This window comes from Podarcis melisellensis, assembly GCF_964234715.1.
Source record: "Podarcis melisellensis genome assembly, chromosome: 3".
Taxonomy (NCBI): domain Eukaryota; kingdom Metazoa; phylum Chordata; class Lepidosauria; order Squamata; family Lacertidae; genus Podarcis; species Podarcis melisellensis.
The window spans coordinates 65340966-65356041 of NC_138530.1; the positions used below are offsets into that span (position 1 = coordinate 65340966).

The following is a 15076-nucleotide window of genomic DNA, read 5'->3' on the forward strand; positions in this document are numbered from 1 at the left end:
AGATTAATAACGAATAACTTCAAGCCACTGGAAGAATCCCTGTATTTGCAAAGTGATTTCACAACTCCAGCGCTTCTCACTACTGGAGTAAATGTTCAGTTAAGACACGAAGATCCCTCTCATTACCTATGTGGTCATTGTATGTGATGATATGAATTATACAATTGCAGCTGTACCTGTAAAGTAGCTGTATAGCATTATTACCATTCATACAATCATAGGAAGAGATTCAAGGACATTAGTACTAACAGTCTGTCTTCAGAGGAAGATCCTACATATAGCTACTCCTATACAGATCAGTCTACATCATTTAATATGCCAATAATTTGGAGCTCACAGCAGTGAGAAAAACCCATTCAAATAAAGAAACTAGCCTTACTACATCCATGACACTTTATTTCATTTCCCAGTTCCTTTCCTCACCCCCACCCCTTTTCACTGAATCTGTGCTTCTTAATTCAAAAATTAAGATTTAAGGCCAGTTTACATGTCAAGAACAAGAAGGCGGTCCAGTCATCTGGACAGCCCAGGACCACCATACACACTACCCATGCTTGCTTGCATGTGGTATTTTCTGGGCAGCAATGTATAAACAAGTTGTGGGGGGCTTTCCTCCCTCCACAAAGAAGGTCACTGTATACAACCTCACCACTTGAAAAAATGTGTGACCTGGGCCTAGCCTATATCACCATTCCTAATGAATGCAGAACTATTCTGCATCTCCCTTCCCTCGCACCCTCATTAGCTGTTTTGCTCCTCAATTTCTTCAAAGTTCTCCTTTCACTTCCCACTGGTTGTCCTCCACATCCCACTGGTTACATTCAAACATGGTCAACAAAGAATACTTCTTACGATGGCAGGGCATCTTTAATCTTCATGTGAGAGATATCGTTGTAGAGTGCAATCGAAACAACCTCATCCATGGGGCAAATGAGCCCATACTCTTCACAGCCATTCTCAATTACCAGAGGGTCTGATTTGTGAGGATCAAACATGATGGTGTTGGGAGTGACTATCATGACCCCTCCTACCACACCCTTAAAATAAAAATAAATGAATTAGCACATCAGATTTTCAAGACATGTTGTCCCTTGTGTTCCCTCTCCCAAATTCTTTATACACCCCTCATTGTCGTTCCCCCACCCCGCCCTTGCAATCATGTTTTCTACCAAAATGCTCACTCTGAACAGACAACAGGTCAATACCCTACTGATACCAAGCAGTGATAAGGATTCCAAGTGCTCAAAACACATCTATCTTCAGCAGACAAGGCCGGGGCTATAAAAGGGGATCAAGGTATTTAAATTTTATCCTTAGCTGCAATGAAATGGGAGCGACAGCTTGTTAATTAACTAGAGTCAAAATATTAGAATTCACGAGTCAAGCAAAAACCATTCTTCTCTGATCTTGGCTGCTTCCATGACACCTATCAAAGCTAGCAGGCCTCCTTTCTCATGTTAGCATGACTTCATTTCTTATGCTGATAATTCCCAACAGGAGACTTGGATGGCTATAGCACACTGAAGGCAAAATGGCAAATGGCTCTGCCTTAGAGCTTAGGTACGTGTAATATGCATACTCATGAAATAAAAGATTTGGAACACTGAAGGAGGAAGGGGGTGAATTTGCAGCAGGCACACAATTGGTAGAAAGACAGTGTAGTACTCCTTCCCTTCCTATGAGCCTTCTCTGTTCCAAATTACCTCCTCTTGCAGCTGCTGTTACCTAGTAAAAGCTGCTGCTAGACCCTAGCTATGTTTCTATGTGCATAATGTGTAGTTTGCTATTGAATCTTATGTGCCCAGAACCCCAAGCACACACACAGGAACCATCTACAAAACAGCCCATTTTAGACTGTGGTCAGCCTACTTAGTAAAGCTAATTTTCAAATGCAAATATATTTGTAGACAATAAAGATTAACAGTTCCAACATCTGCACACCTTATGATACTCTAATTGTTATTTGCCTCTCTCTCTCTCTCTCTCTCTCTCTCTCTCTCTCTCTCTCTCTCTCTCTCTCACACACACACACACACACACACACACACCTGTTGCAAAATAAATCACCAAAGCCTTCTACCTTGCCATCTGTGAAGTATCGACAGTTCATTTTCAAAAACTTGACAACAACTGGCTCATCTTCCTCTGAGGTGGAAGACAGGACTCTTTGGATTGGTCTGCAAACCCTTCTTGCTAGGTCAGCATCCTTGAATGATAAAGGTTTTTTAAAAAAATTAAAAACCAGCAGACATTTGTGTGCCACAGTTCCTTGTGCAGGTGGGCGAGGCCACCACAGATTCCCCATTGTTTCTTGTTTCTAGCGGTGTGATGAAACCCAGCAGTTCAAGCAGAGAGCCACGGCAAGCAAACAATGGAATATGTGGCAAATAGCCGTGGAACTACTATCAAGTGACCCTTATGACATGCAAAGTGTTCCCATGTCTATTGCAAATATGATAAGCAATTCTACACTTTTCAAGGAAATCAAGAACCGTAATATCAAAAGATAGCTTATATGCTTAACTGACTAGACAGTACTTTCTAAACATCAGAGTCTGTATAATGTCTTACTGGAAAAGTAACACAAAAAATCTTGTGCAACTTTAAACTCTAACTAATTTATTGTGGCATATGTTTTTGTGGAGCAGAGCCCACTCCCTGAAAGGCTATGCCAGAAAAAAAGGATTAAGATGCTTCTTGGCTAAAACTGACTCTAACATGAAAGTCTTACCGGAAGTTTATCATACTCTGCATCTGATGAGGAAGGTGAAACAGTAGCGCCAGGGCTTGAAGAAGCTAGTTTCGCAGCAGCAGAAAGAGGCTCACTATCTGGCACATACAGAACCTAAGCCAACCCCCCATAAAAGAAACAAGATTATTACAACAACATACACGGTGAAGACAACCGATTCACAGAGCATTATTTTAAAGCACCAAGGTATCTATCTATCTATCATCTATCTATCATCTATCTATCTATCTATCTATCTATCTATCTATCTATCTATCATCTATCTATCGATCTATCTATCTACACACACACACACACACACACACACAACTATTAGCTTCTTGAATTTTGTCCCTCTCTCATTGCAGGATAGTGACAATCCTGACTTAACCAACTAGTGAAGTGATTATGCACCTATAAATGTGTTTAAAATCACCTTAATTTTTTTTATATATATAACAATATTTACAGTGCAATCCTATACATACCCTCTCAGAAGTAAACACTGTTAATTCAATGCAGTTAACTCCCAGGTAAAGGGGTATAGGATTGCAGCCTTAAGAACATATAACTGGTACAGGATTTCAGCCCAGTGCAGAAGTTATCACAGGTCTGCCTGCACTGATACATGCAAAGGGTCCCAGGTTCAGTTCCAGGCATCCCCAGATGTGTCTGGGAAACACTCTTACCTGAAACCCCAGACAGCTGCTTCCAAGCAGTATAGGAAATGCTCTGCTTGTTGGACATATGATCTGAGCATATAAAGTCGTGTTCTTATAAAACCAGTGTTATTTTGCATGCAGACAGAAGGAAGGGGCTGTGCCACTCACCTGACTTCTCACTGGCTGCATAACGGCTGCATTCCAGGAGGCAGCAGCAAGGTTGGTGTGGTGCAAACTCACCAGCAGGTGCAACAGATTGGCTCCACCAGCGTGTCTGCACTGTGTCAACTTTATTGCTGCGTCACCCCTTCCTTTATTGCTGTGTCACTTTATGCAGCAGCAGCACAGCTCCACCACGCTATCCACCACTGTGCCCGGTGAATGTGGCTCTAAAGCCACTGCATGCCTACGATCACCTATTAGGGCATGGTGTCATTTCCACTGTTCTAGTTATTTCAAAATGATACTAGAAGAGCCTTCTTTAACTAGTACAGATCACATCTTTCAGAAAATTGGATTTAATCACAACCCGGTTACCTGGCCCGGAACAATTGTGTGTGTGAAGAGCCTGTTGAGTTCCACAAGTTTATTTGGAGTGATGTTAAACTTCAGAGCTATGCTGTTCAGAGTATCTTGGCTTCCAGCCTGAGGGAGGGAAGATAGAAAGATTAAAATATTATTGCACTGTCCTCGATCATGCCTGTTTAAAAACAACAAATATTAAACCTAAATTTAAGAAGACCATTTCCTCGATGCAGGGGGAAATAACCAAAGTATGTAGCACTTCAAAAACCACCACACATTTCTAAGTAGGCTCTAGTCACAAAACAAAGTAGATTCTGGTGCACCAAAGCTTCTGCTGTAATAAATTATTAGCCTTTAAAATGCAATGGGACGTGCACTTATTTTTTGCTGCAAGAATTACTGACGGTAGAGGAATGGCCGACAAAGATGATGGACTATGCAGAATTAGCAAAGCTGATGGGGAAAATCCAAAAGCAGAGTGAACAAGCGTTCCAGAGAGAGTGGAGTAAATTTATTCAATATATAGACAATCATTGTAAACACATTAAGACACTAGCCGGGCTGCATTAAATCTTGCAATGTTTATTAAGAGGAACTTTTCTACAAATATGCTTAAAAACTAATATAATATTAAGAAAAATGTAGAATTGTGATGATATAAATGTGTGGAAATATGAGGTAGTTATATAAAAACCAAATGACGAGATGGAGGGAAGTCGATTAGCCCAGTGGAGCTTGAAATTTGTAAATATCAATGTTAAAAATGGAAAATCAATAAAAAATATTAGTTTAAAAAATACAGTTATTTTTTGCTGCAACTGATTAACATGGCAATGCCTCTGGAAATGTATTTTGGCAGAATGTGTGCAACACTACAGAATAAAGTGGATTTATTAGCTACAAATTACCCAGTCTCTCTTACATGAGAATGTTCATGGCTTAAAGTGGATTCAAAGTTGTTGTTAATCTAACTCCCATTCAAACCCAGAGCCCTAACTTTTCTTGTATGCATTCTCTGGTGCTTGCATTTGACCTCTGGGAGCAGCCAAGATCAATCAAGCCTGCCGGCACATAAAAGTATCTTATCTTTCCAATACACATGAGGGCTTGTGGAAAATACTCCCATCTTTTGAATCTGGACTGGAGGGAGGATTTAATTGGAGGAACCTAAGTGAAAACAAACACTCATATACAACAGATCAATAGGACTGGCCCACTTGGGTCTCTGTTTATAGCTAGTTAAGTCAATCCTTTATCGGCTTTACAAGATAAGAGGAAGTTGTATCCAGAGCAAACTTGTTTTCTAACCATTGAACATAATCCACTGAACCACAGCATGTGTACTAGAGCTTGAGCATGTAACAGCGTCTTGTACTTTTCACCCCATTCCTTCTTCTTGCTAATCTATTAATTTAGAAGCTTCTTTAGAACAGACCCCGAAGCTTTGTGGACAATGAAAACATCAATTCTAGGTGCAGTGGTGATTTTTTATTAAAAAGACAAATCTGATTGCTAGAGATCAGAAAGGCTCCAACAGCCACCACCTACGCATGCAGTCAAGGCTAGACCTACCCCACAAGGAGGACAGGAGGCACAATTCCCACCTTCCCTACACTCCATGACTCTGTAGCCAAGTTTATATGTGTAGAAATCCTTGACATGAAGGGAGATTCTCAAAGGCCAAGTACTCATGTAGAAGGACGGTACAGTGGTACCTCGCAAGACGAAATTAATTCGTTCTGTGAGTTTTTTCGTCTTGCAAATTTTTCGTCTTGCGAAGCATGGATTCCCATAGGAATGCATTGAAAATGAAACTTGCAAGACGTTTTCGTCTTGCGAAGCAAGCCCATAGGGAAATTCGTCTTGCGAAGCAACTCAAAAAACAAAAAACTCTTTCGTCTTGCGAGTTTTTCGTCTTACGAGGCATTCGTCTTGCGAGGTACCACTGTACACACACAGAACCGCTTTGAGCATGTGATGAATGTGCAGGCAGATGGGTGTGCCACCATCAAGCACACGGGATGTTGGATTAGCCTGAATAGTTCCACAACACCTTCACAGGTTCCTTTAACATGTTTGGGGTGAGGACTGTCAGAACTCTTCTATCATTAGGAAAGAGACTGAAAATAAAACCAGCCAGAATCCTAACAAATGTATATGGAAGTCATATTTGAATTACTGTGTTCAGTTCTGGCCATCACAGCTTAACAATGAAAAGAAAAGAAAAAGCAAGCATGGAAAATGGCAACTGAAAAAGACCAAGACCAAAATGAAGCATATGGAACTAGTTTAGCATGATGCACAAACCAGGGCACTTTCTCCTCCACTAGGCACTTGGTAGAAGGAACCCCCCCCTTTTTTTCACTGGACTGCAAAGGGAAAGGATTCCATATTGGGCAAAGATAAGGGACTTCTCCATCTTCCACAGGCAACATGGAAATTACTTGAAGCAGGGTAGAAAAAAATGTACGCAGATGGCGCTGTGGGTTAAACCACAGAGCCTAGAACTTGCCAATCGGAAGGTCAGCGGTTCGAATCCCCACAACAGAGTGAAGCTCCCATTGCTTGGTCCCTGCTCCTGCCAACCTAGCAGTTCGAAAGCACATCAAAGTGCAAGTAGATAAATAGGTACCTCTCCAGCAGGAAGGTAAACGGCATTTCCGTGCACTGCTCTGGTTCGCCAAAAGCGGCTTAGTCAGGCTGGCCACATGACCCAGAAGCTGTACGCCAGCTCCCTCGGCCAATAAAGTGAGATGAGCGCCGCAACCCCAGAGTCGGCCACGACTGGACTGGTCAGGGGTCCCTTTAGCCCTTTACCTTTTGCAAGGCTATGGTGGGGTCACACAGTTAAACTGGCAATAAATTCAAGGCAGGAAAAAAATATCCCTGCATAATTATGTTATTAAGGCTGCAATCACAGACACAATTATCTGGGAGTAACCCATATTGTACATAATGCAGCTTACTTCTGAGTAGACACACACTGTATGTGAATCTGCTGTCGTGCGATTTGTTGATAGCTATGGCTCACGATAGCTAAAAGGAACCTCCAGGATTCAGAAATAGCATACCAATTACCAGAGAAGGGAGGGGAGGCTGTTGAATTCAAGATATGCATTATTATTACTACTACTACTACTACTATTTTTATTATTTACTATGTATGTGAATCAGATACAGGATATATTAAAAGTTATTTATACTATGCAGCATCTGTGCAGCAGTGTCTGGGCGGAAATCGGTAAAATGTCCAAACTCTGCCAAAAGAAGCTCAACAACTTTTCTGTCCAGATTTTCACTGTTTGAAATATGGCAACCCTACTATAATTTTCCTCTTCTCCCGAAGAAGAGAAATAACTTCACTCTAAGATGCAGCACACAACAGCAGCTTTCAAAGGCCAAAGTATGTAGGGCAACTGCATTATTATGAGTGGGGAAACTGACGCTAGGCTACAGATTCTGCTTTAAGGATATTTATGAAACTCATTTCTCTGTATTTATATACCTATTGTACAGATTTAGTGAGATTTCCATGAGCCAATCAGGAACGTTGGAGCAGAACAAGCAACTTTATGAAAATTGGGTTTCTGGTTCACATCTAGGAAAAGACATATACCATGTTATAAGTGACACAGTCCTCTATTTCAGGGGTCACCCAACTTTCTGGACCAGTGAGCACACCGGGAATTCTGAGAATGTGCATGTGGTGCCCCATCTTCGCTATTATTGCAAAACTAGTATTGCATATCACTTTGAATTTTAATATATGTGCTGCCGAAGCGAGTACTATTGCATATCACTTTGAAATGAAATAGTGCCTGCCGTTGCTTGCATGCTCAGTGAGGTGGGTAGCTGCAGCAGAAAGGACAACCCTGTGTTGGGCAGGTGGCTTCAGGGGTTGGCACTGGGACTGGGTCCCCTACCTGGGCATGGGCCTTGGAAGATGCCCAGTGATTCTAACCCCTGCTGCTGGGCCCGCATCCATCCCCTGCCCTATTGCTTGATTTGAGAGGCACTCCTCTCACATTTTGTTCTTGAGAACAGTTACTTGAAATGTGGTTATGTTTAAGAGGGGTACACAGTATAGGTAAGACTGAGCTAGTGCATGCAGGAACCAGGCAGGAAGAGGAAACAACCTCTTTTATATTGTGGATATTTAGTGAGACCTTTAGTGGATAGATACCATTGGTGGTACTATCCACATATTTAAGAATATAATAAACGTAGGTGGCTCCTGCCTGGTTATACTCAGGAAAAGGATCACTTCCTCTTGTGAATAGGATAAAAACAACAAACCAGGATGTAGAGGAATTGCATAGCATGGGGGAATAGAATGGGCATACCACTTCCAAAAATATTCATGCAATAGATCCTGAGCAGCTACTCTTACCGTGTATTCTATTGTACCATGTGGCTTCTGAGAGACCATTTTCTTTTCTTTCTTCTCATTGGTTTTGGTTTGATTGTCCTCTGAAAGAGAAACCCCGAGACCGATTACCTAAAATGTGAACAACTTTCAAATCACTAATTGGTAAAATAAGCAAAATAATATTAAACCGGGTTTGTCTTGGCCAAACATGAAAACTGGTGATTAACAAATCATAAATAATAATTTTATTATTTATACCACACCCATCTGGCTGGCTTACAACATATATAAAAACATTATAAAACCTCAAATATTAAAAACTTTTCGATACAGGGCTGCCTGTTACAGAAAAGCTATTATTGACAATATTTATAACAGTAATGCTTGAGTGTTGCATTAAGTAAGGGAAGTATCACAAGTGAGTTATGCCCTAAGCTAAGGTGGGTCACCAACATTTTCTTATCTGTTTGTGTTTTTAGCAAGGAGAAAGAGGAAGAAAAACAGGCACGCTGTATATGGTAAAAAATTAAAAGTGGGTCAACGGTTGCAAGTTGAGGCTCAATGTGGGTGTTACGTCAGGAAAAGTTGAAATACACTGTGACAAATGTTAACAGCAAAAAACCCCGCCACTATCTACCTGAGGTGTACACAGCGTGCCTAAGGGCCTGGACAAAGCTGAGATCATGACAGGACAAATCACTCAGGCATTTGCAGTATCAACAAGAATTGTGCGTTCTGCTGATGTCACAACTGCCTATGTGCGCTCTTTCCAGTCATCCAAGATTTTTATGGTCTTGGTTGGGGCTCCTGGGTTCAGCAGGACTCCGCAGAAGACCTTGTATGGGCATTAGTCTTTTGCAAGATCAGAAAACAAAACTTATTTCGAAAGGATATCCTTTGTGTTCTGCTAGATGCTTTTGTTGAGGACACACATAAGCGGTTAATTGTACAATACTGAAGCTTGAAACTGTCAGGCCGTATTCACACATAAGCAGTACCTCTGCTGCTAACAGAACTAAAACATTCTAACATTGCCCGCATTAAACAAAATTGTACATCAGAATAGCCTTATTCTTATTTTTATTTCTAGAACCACCCTTCAGCTGATGATTGTGGGCAGCACGGCAATACATAAAATCTTCCATTAAAAGAAACACAAATGCAGCCTTGAAACATCATAAAACATATTAATATCACCTCCAAAGTTCTAAGTGTCGGATAGACCCTTGTTATCTCTGCTTCTTCCAAATGCTAAATGACTGAACCAGTGCATCTTTAGATGGGAGGCAAAAAGAAAATAGTGAGGGAGTAAGGAAAACAAAGTGGGGAATGATGGGTCCATCTAGCCTACAACTCCTCTGAATGGCAGCAGCTTTTGAGGGTCTTCTTGGGCCTTTTCCAGACATCCAGCATTTCTTAAACTGGAGATGCCAAGGATTGAACACACAAAACTATGGCTGCTTCTCCCACTTTGAATAGCCCACACAGGATCTGCTATATATATCTGCTACAAGAACCTACCTAAGGGCCAAAGAAATTGTTTTTTTAAATGTCTATCCCGGGATAAACATTATGAAGAGCAGTATATAAATGTCTTAAGCAAAGAAGCAAGCATTTATTTGAAGTTTCTTTCTTTCTTTTTAACCAACACCAGCCTCTGAGGTTAGAAATTTCAGTTGAAAAGGAGCAGATAAAGGGGGTCAGGCAGGAAGAAAGCGGCTGTTTAACTCTTTCTCTTCCAACCATTTTGAAGCTCAGATTCTTCCTGCCCAACTTGCTTTTTCCTTTGTAGAGGGGAAATGCAGGGCTGTATATTTTCTTCCTTGGTGGAAACAAACAAACAAACAAACCAGCATGAGATGGGAGATTTGAAGTGAAAAACCTGCTAGAAGGGAAAAGTATGAGGGCCAATTTATCTTTCTTTCTCCACGGACACACACCTCCAACTAAAATCAACTTCAGAGTCAATTTTTTTCATATATATTTTTTTATAAAGAAAACATCAGAGAGAAGATACATGTGCCTGTGTTTAACGTGCAATCCATCAGAATTACTATATGATTTTTTAACAATAAAGCATTAAGGTCCCATTTTCTTCCATAAGATTTGCTTCAGCATTATATTTACCATGGGAGTTGAGACTCAAGCTAGCTGCCCAATGATGGCTGCTTAATGTCTTAAAACACTTAAAAAAAACCAAAACATTTCTAGGTGATTATCATTATCACATGTGCACACACAGTAGCAGATGTGTCATGTTTTCAGTGGGAGAGCTGTAGATGTAAAAAGCTGTACGTAATGAAAAATATGGTTAGGTATCCTCAGATAGCTCTGAAAGCCCATTCACCTTGTCTAGTTTCCCAAGATCTAGTCTCCCTGAGCCCCACTCCTCCTCCATGTGTGATAACCATCAGCAGACAGGAATCAGTGGTTTGCATACCTAACAACAGGTAAGGCTGCCTGTAATCCACACACCAGGAAAAATGCTTTGGGGCTGAAAAGCTGTGCATAACCTTTAGGAATTTCTTCTTTGCCATCTCACTGTGATCAATGGCCACAGCTTCTGGCAGAGACTCACAGCTGTCCCCGGTTGCAGAACTGTAGCCTGAAGATGGCAAGCCCTCCTCCCATTCCACGTTGATTATTCTCCCTGGGAGTTTACAGGCGGCAGCGACAGCAGCAGCTTGGCAGGCCTTCCCGGGCACTTCCGGCAAACAGCTCTTGCAGAATCCTCCTGGATGGTGGGCACAGCAACACTCAGCCGCAAACATCTTCAAGCGCAGGAATGCCAGCAAGTAACCTGAATCATGTGTCCAAAAGTCCTGAGTTTCCCCTTTTACAACTTTTTTTTTAAAAAAAAAAAAAAAGCAAGGGAAAGGTTCTTTGCCACGCCTCTGCTAAATCAGCCTCGCTGGACTTGAAAGCAAGCAAGGCTGACAGAGAACGGAAAATAAGCCACAGCAAAATCACTCAGAATACAAATTGGCCAATTTCCCCCCACTCAGAGAAAATTAGAATCAAATAGTGCCATTACTTGTGTGTGTTTGCGCGTGTGCGCACACACACACACACTCACACACATGTAAAATCCCCATCTTTTTCAAAGACTCTGCTAAGGAAGTGGCTGAGGAAGGGGCTTGTCCAAGTCTGTGGAATCTAGCTCTGAGGAAAGTGAAGCAGATTAGTGTAATTCTGCATACTCCACCCCTCAGCTGAAATATGAGCACAGTCCCCTTGTAGCAAAGGGAACAGGAGGCTCCCAAGGCACAGAGAGGGCACGTAGTGTGCTGCGTTTTCACAAGCAGGGCTTACGCTAATTTTGGTATCCCTCACAACTCGATCGTAATGAGATTTATATAGAAATTTCCACAGCTGGTAACTTTACAAGCGCTTTTGCATTCCCACCGTATGTAATGCAAATGTAAAACATGTACAGAGGACTAGCTAACACATTGGGAAGATGGGCATGGAATGTTGGGGGTTGTTTAACATAGGGGTGGCAAATTTCCAGTTTGGAGGCCTGATGCAGTGCCCTCCCCCACCCAGCAAATTTTCCTGGCCTCTCGATAAGATCCCATCAATTTTGACAGTGGTGGTGAAAGTGAAGTGAAGTGAAGCAGGAACAGCACTGGGTGTTGCTGGGTGGTGTCGAATGCTCTGTTGAGGATGCAAATCACCCCCTCCCCAGAAATCTTAACAATCATCTGATGAGTGTAGAGATAGAAATATCCTCTCCAACATGGATCAGCTGAGTAAGGTTTATGTGTGGAGTCACATCCACCACTGTCTCTTTGGCCAAAAAAGTCTAGCCCCACCCCCCACCCCTGGTTTAGTGTTATGAAGATAAGCCACAGTGAGACTCACACACTTTTCCTTTCTCCTCCTCCAGGATGGTCATGAGAATAACTTTATGTTCACACACAATATATAACAAGTTATACCAATAGTCCATCAAATCCAGAACTCTCTTCATTGCCCTGGTGAGCACTGGCTCTTCAGGATTCTCAGGCAAAAATCATCACAAGATCTATTAATTGAGATGTTTTGGGACTGAATCATGACCTCATACCATCAAAACTTTGGGCTCCACCACAGAGCTACAGCTCCTCCTAAATATCAGTTACCAGCTTTTTGACTTTTACATACAACCTAGCATATTTGTTAACAAATATTGAAAAGACAAGTGTTATTTATTCGGATAGTCAGGAAGTGTATTTACAACTTGGAAATAGGTTGAAAATTTTGATCTCATCCCAAAAAACAACGCAGCCCCAATCACCACAGGGATGACTAGAGGGGGAAAGATTTGAATCCCACTACAATGCTAGCTTTGCATTTATTTGTTTTTACTTGTTAGAGCAGCAGGTTTGTGGTTACTGATTTACAATGTTACGCCTTCAAACTTTGCCCCTTCCGTGGAAAGAACCGTGTGAGGAAACAAGGCAATAGCTTGTAAAGATGACATTGACGGAAGCTACAACATAATTGTTAACTAGAAAAGCTGAATCCAACTTAGGTTTTTGGTTTGCCAGCCCAGCCATTTGAGGTTCTAAAATGGACCATCATAAAAAATAATAGCAAAGGAATAAACCCACCAGTGTGCTCTCAGAAGATGGCCACAAATCAGACATTTCAGCCAAGTTCAAATCGTGGTGCACTTGTTCTGTACCCAGTGTTTGAAGCTATTGGTTCCTAATGAGAAGCAATATAACCAGACCTATGTCCAGCTACGTCACTGGCAATTGGAACAACTTCCGTAAACACAACAGAACTGCCCTTCTGTCTCCTCCCACTACACATGGCCCAAATCTGCTTCAGGGAGCAAATTTCAGGTTGCAGGGCACAATAGGAATATTACGTTTTAAAATCTGGCATCATACTACCATTTGATGGAAGCCTTAACTCTTACCAGGTATGTCTTAGTCAAAACAAAACAAAATTCTTCCAGTAGCACCTTAAAGACCAACTAAGTTAGTTCTTGGTATGAGCTTTCGTGTGCATGCACACTTCTTCAGATACCTGGTATCTGAAGAATTTTTTTTTTGTTCAGGTATGTCTGTAACTCTACATAGATGTGTAGGTAAAAGTAAACACACTATGTTTTTCACATACCTTCCCCCATCCCCAATACAGCCTATAGTCCTGTATTACGTATTGCCAAAGAGGGCTCCCCAACTCTGAGAAACATATTTGGGGCAACCATGGAGTGCCACAGTGCATAATGGAGAATTGAGAAAAATGTGGTGTTGGCACCACCTTGTGAAAACAGAAACACTTTCTGCTTGCATAAAGCCACTACAGGATGCAACTCAGAGACTGGTTAAAACCTGTATCAACCAGCACCAAATCTGGAGCAGGGACAAACAACATTGCACCCATCAAATGTTATGGACTGTAGCTCCCCAGGTTGGGGAGAATGGGAGCTGCAATTCAAAATTTCTGGAGGGCATCACATTAGCTACCCCTGCTCTGGGGTATACCATCAAACAATATTTGTGTTTTTTTCCTATTTCAACAGGTATTTTGTGTTGCTTTAGTTACAAAAATGAAACAGGTGATTTTGTAAAAATGCACACACAGATATCTATTATTTCTCTGATGCTCCAATTCAAATTTAAAGTGGCATCAGAACCTTCATTATCAGACTGCTGGAGAAAGGCACAACCATGGGATCTCTGGCAATGGAAGAAGCTAATGGTCCCTTTTCAAGGTTGCTAAGAAGGCTGAAATTGCACTGTTGCCATGTAAATGCTAAACAGGTTCATTACACTAGCAAAATGTTTTATGGCTCTCCTGGATAGCTGTCTTACAAGCTCCACTCTAGTTATTTGGAATCTTTCCCAACTCCACAGGCAGACATTATCCTTGTAGTGTCCTGCCAAATGATGGAGTCATTTTTGCAGATTCCGTTTACTCTTTAGACGGTTAATGGGCCATCATAAAAGTTACTTGGGTTGGGCAACACATGCCGTTCTTCATATTCTTCCCAACAAGGAAAAGCTAGAGCAGTGGGGCATTTTATCTTGGGGGGGGGGGAGGAATAATAAACTGTATAATGAAGATGGAGACATATACTTGCTACTCAATAGTCTTTCACTAAAACTGATTAGCAGTAGATTGGGTATAGACAAAAGTAAGTGCTTTTTCACAGAATGCACAGTTAAATCATGGAATTCACAGCTGGAGGATTTGGCGATTGCTATCAACTTTAAATGCTTCAGAGAGGAATTAGACAAGATTATGGTCTGTCAATGGTTAATTAGTCATGGTGGCTATAGGATCTTATGTGTTCAGAGACAATATAGAACTGAATACAACTGGTTAAAGAGGCAACAGAAGAAAGACATTTCTCCATGACCTGCTTACTTAGTGATCTTCCCAGGGAATCTGGTTGACCATTGTAGGAAGAAGGATAAGATATGATTTTAGTGGGATTATTATTATGTTCTTAAGTCTTAAAAGAGGTGTGTGTGAGTGTGCACATTCAAAAACCTCCACACTGTTAACTAACTCTTTCAATAGTGTTATGTTTCACTTGGTTAAAAGATATTTTATACTAAAAATAGAATGTTTTCAACAAAATGAAAAATTGCTAAGAAGCAGAGAGATTAGGTGAATATAAGAAATATAAGAGCCTTGTGGCTAGGAATCCTTTCAAACAGTTACACTCATTCCACTACGCTTTACCTTCCCCAGCCTAGCTGGATCCAACCTCCACTTACAAGGTGCCAGATTGGAGACAGGTGCCCATTCTGAAGGTAAAAGCCAACCCATTCATCCACTACATTC

At 41.3% G+C, this 15076-nt stretch overlaps 1 protein-coding gene across 3 annotated transcripts in view; it reads right to left on the minus strand.

Moving 5' to 3' along the window:
- NCOA7 (nuclear receptor coactivator 7) overlaps positions 1-15076 on the minus strand; it is a 66673-nt gene that overhangs the window by 26281 nt on the left and 25316 nt on the right. For all 3 annotated transcript variants that reach the window (XM_081907071.1, XM_081907070.1, XM_081907073.1), the window contains 5 exons: positions 8309-8388; positions 3931-4038; positions 2732-2845; positions 2081-2206; positions 853-1037 (listed from right to left, as the gene is read on the minus strand). In XM_081907071.1, the coding sequence (XP_081763197.1) occupies positions 853-1037; positions 2081-2206; positions 2732-2845; positions 3931-4038; positions 8309-8388 (613 nt within the window). Of the gene's footprint in view, positions 1-852; positions 1038-2080; positions 2207-2731; positions 2846-3930; positions 4039-8308; positions 8389-15076 lie in introns of those variants that run through there.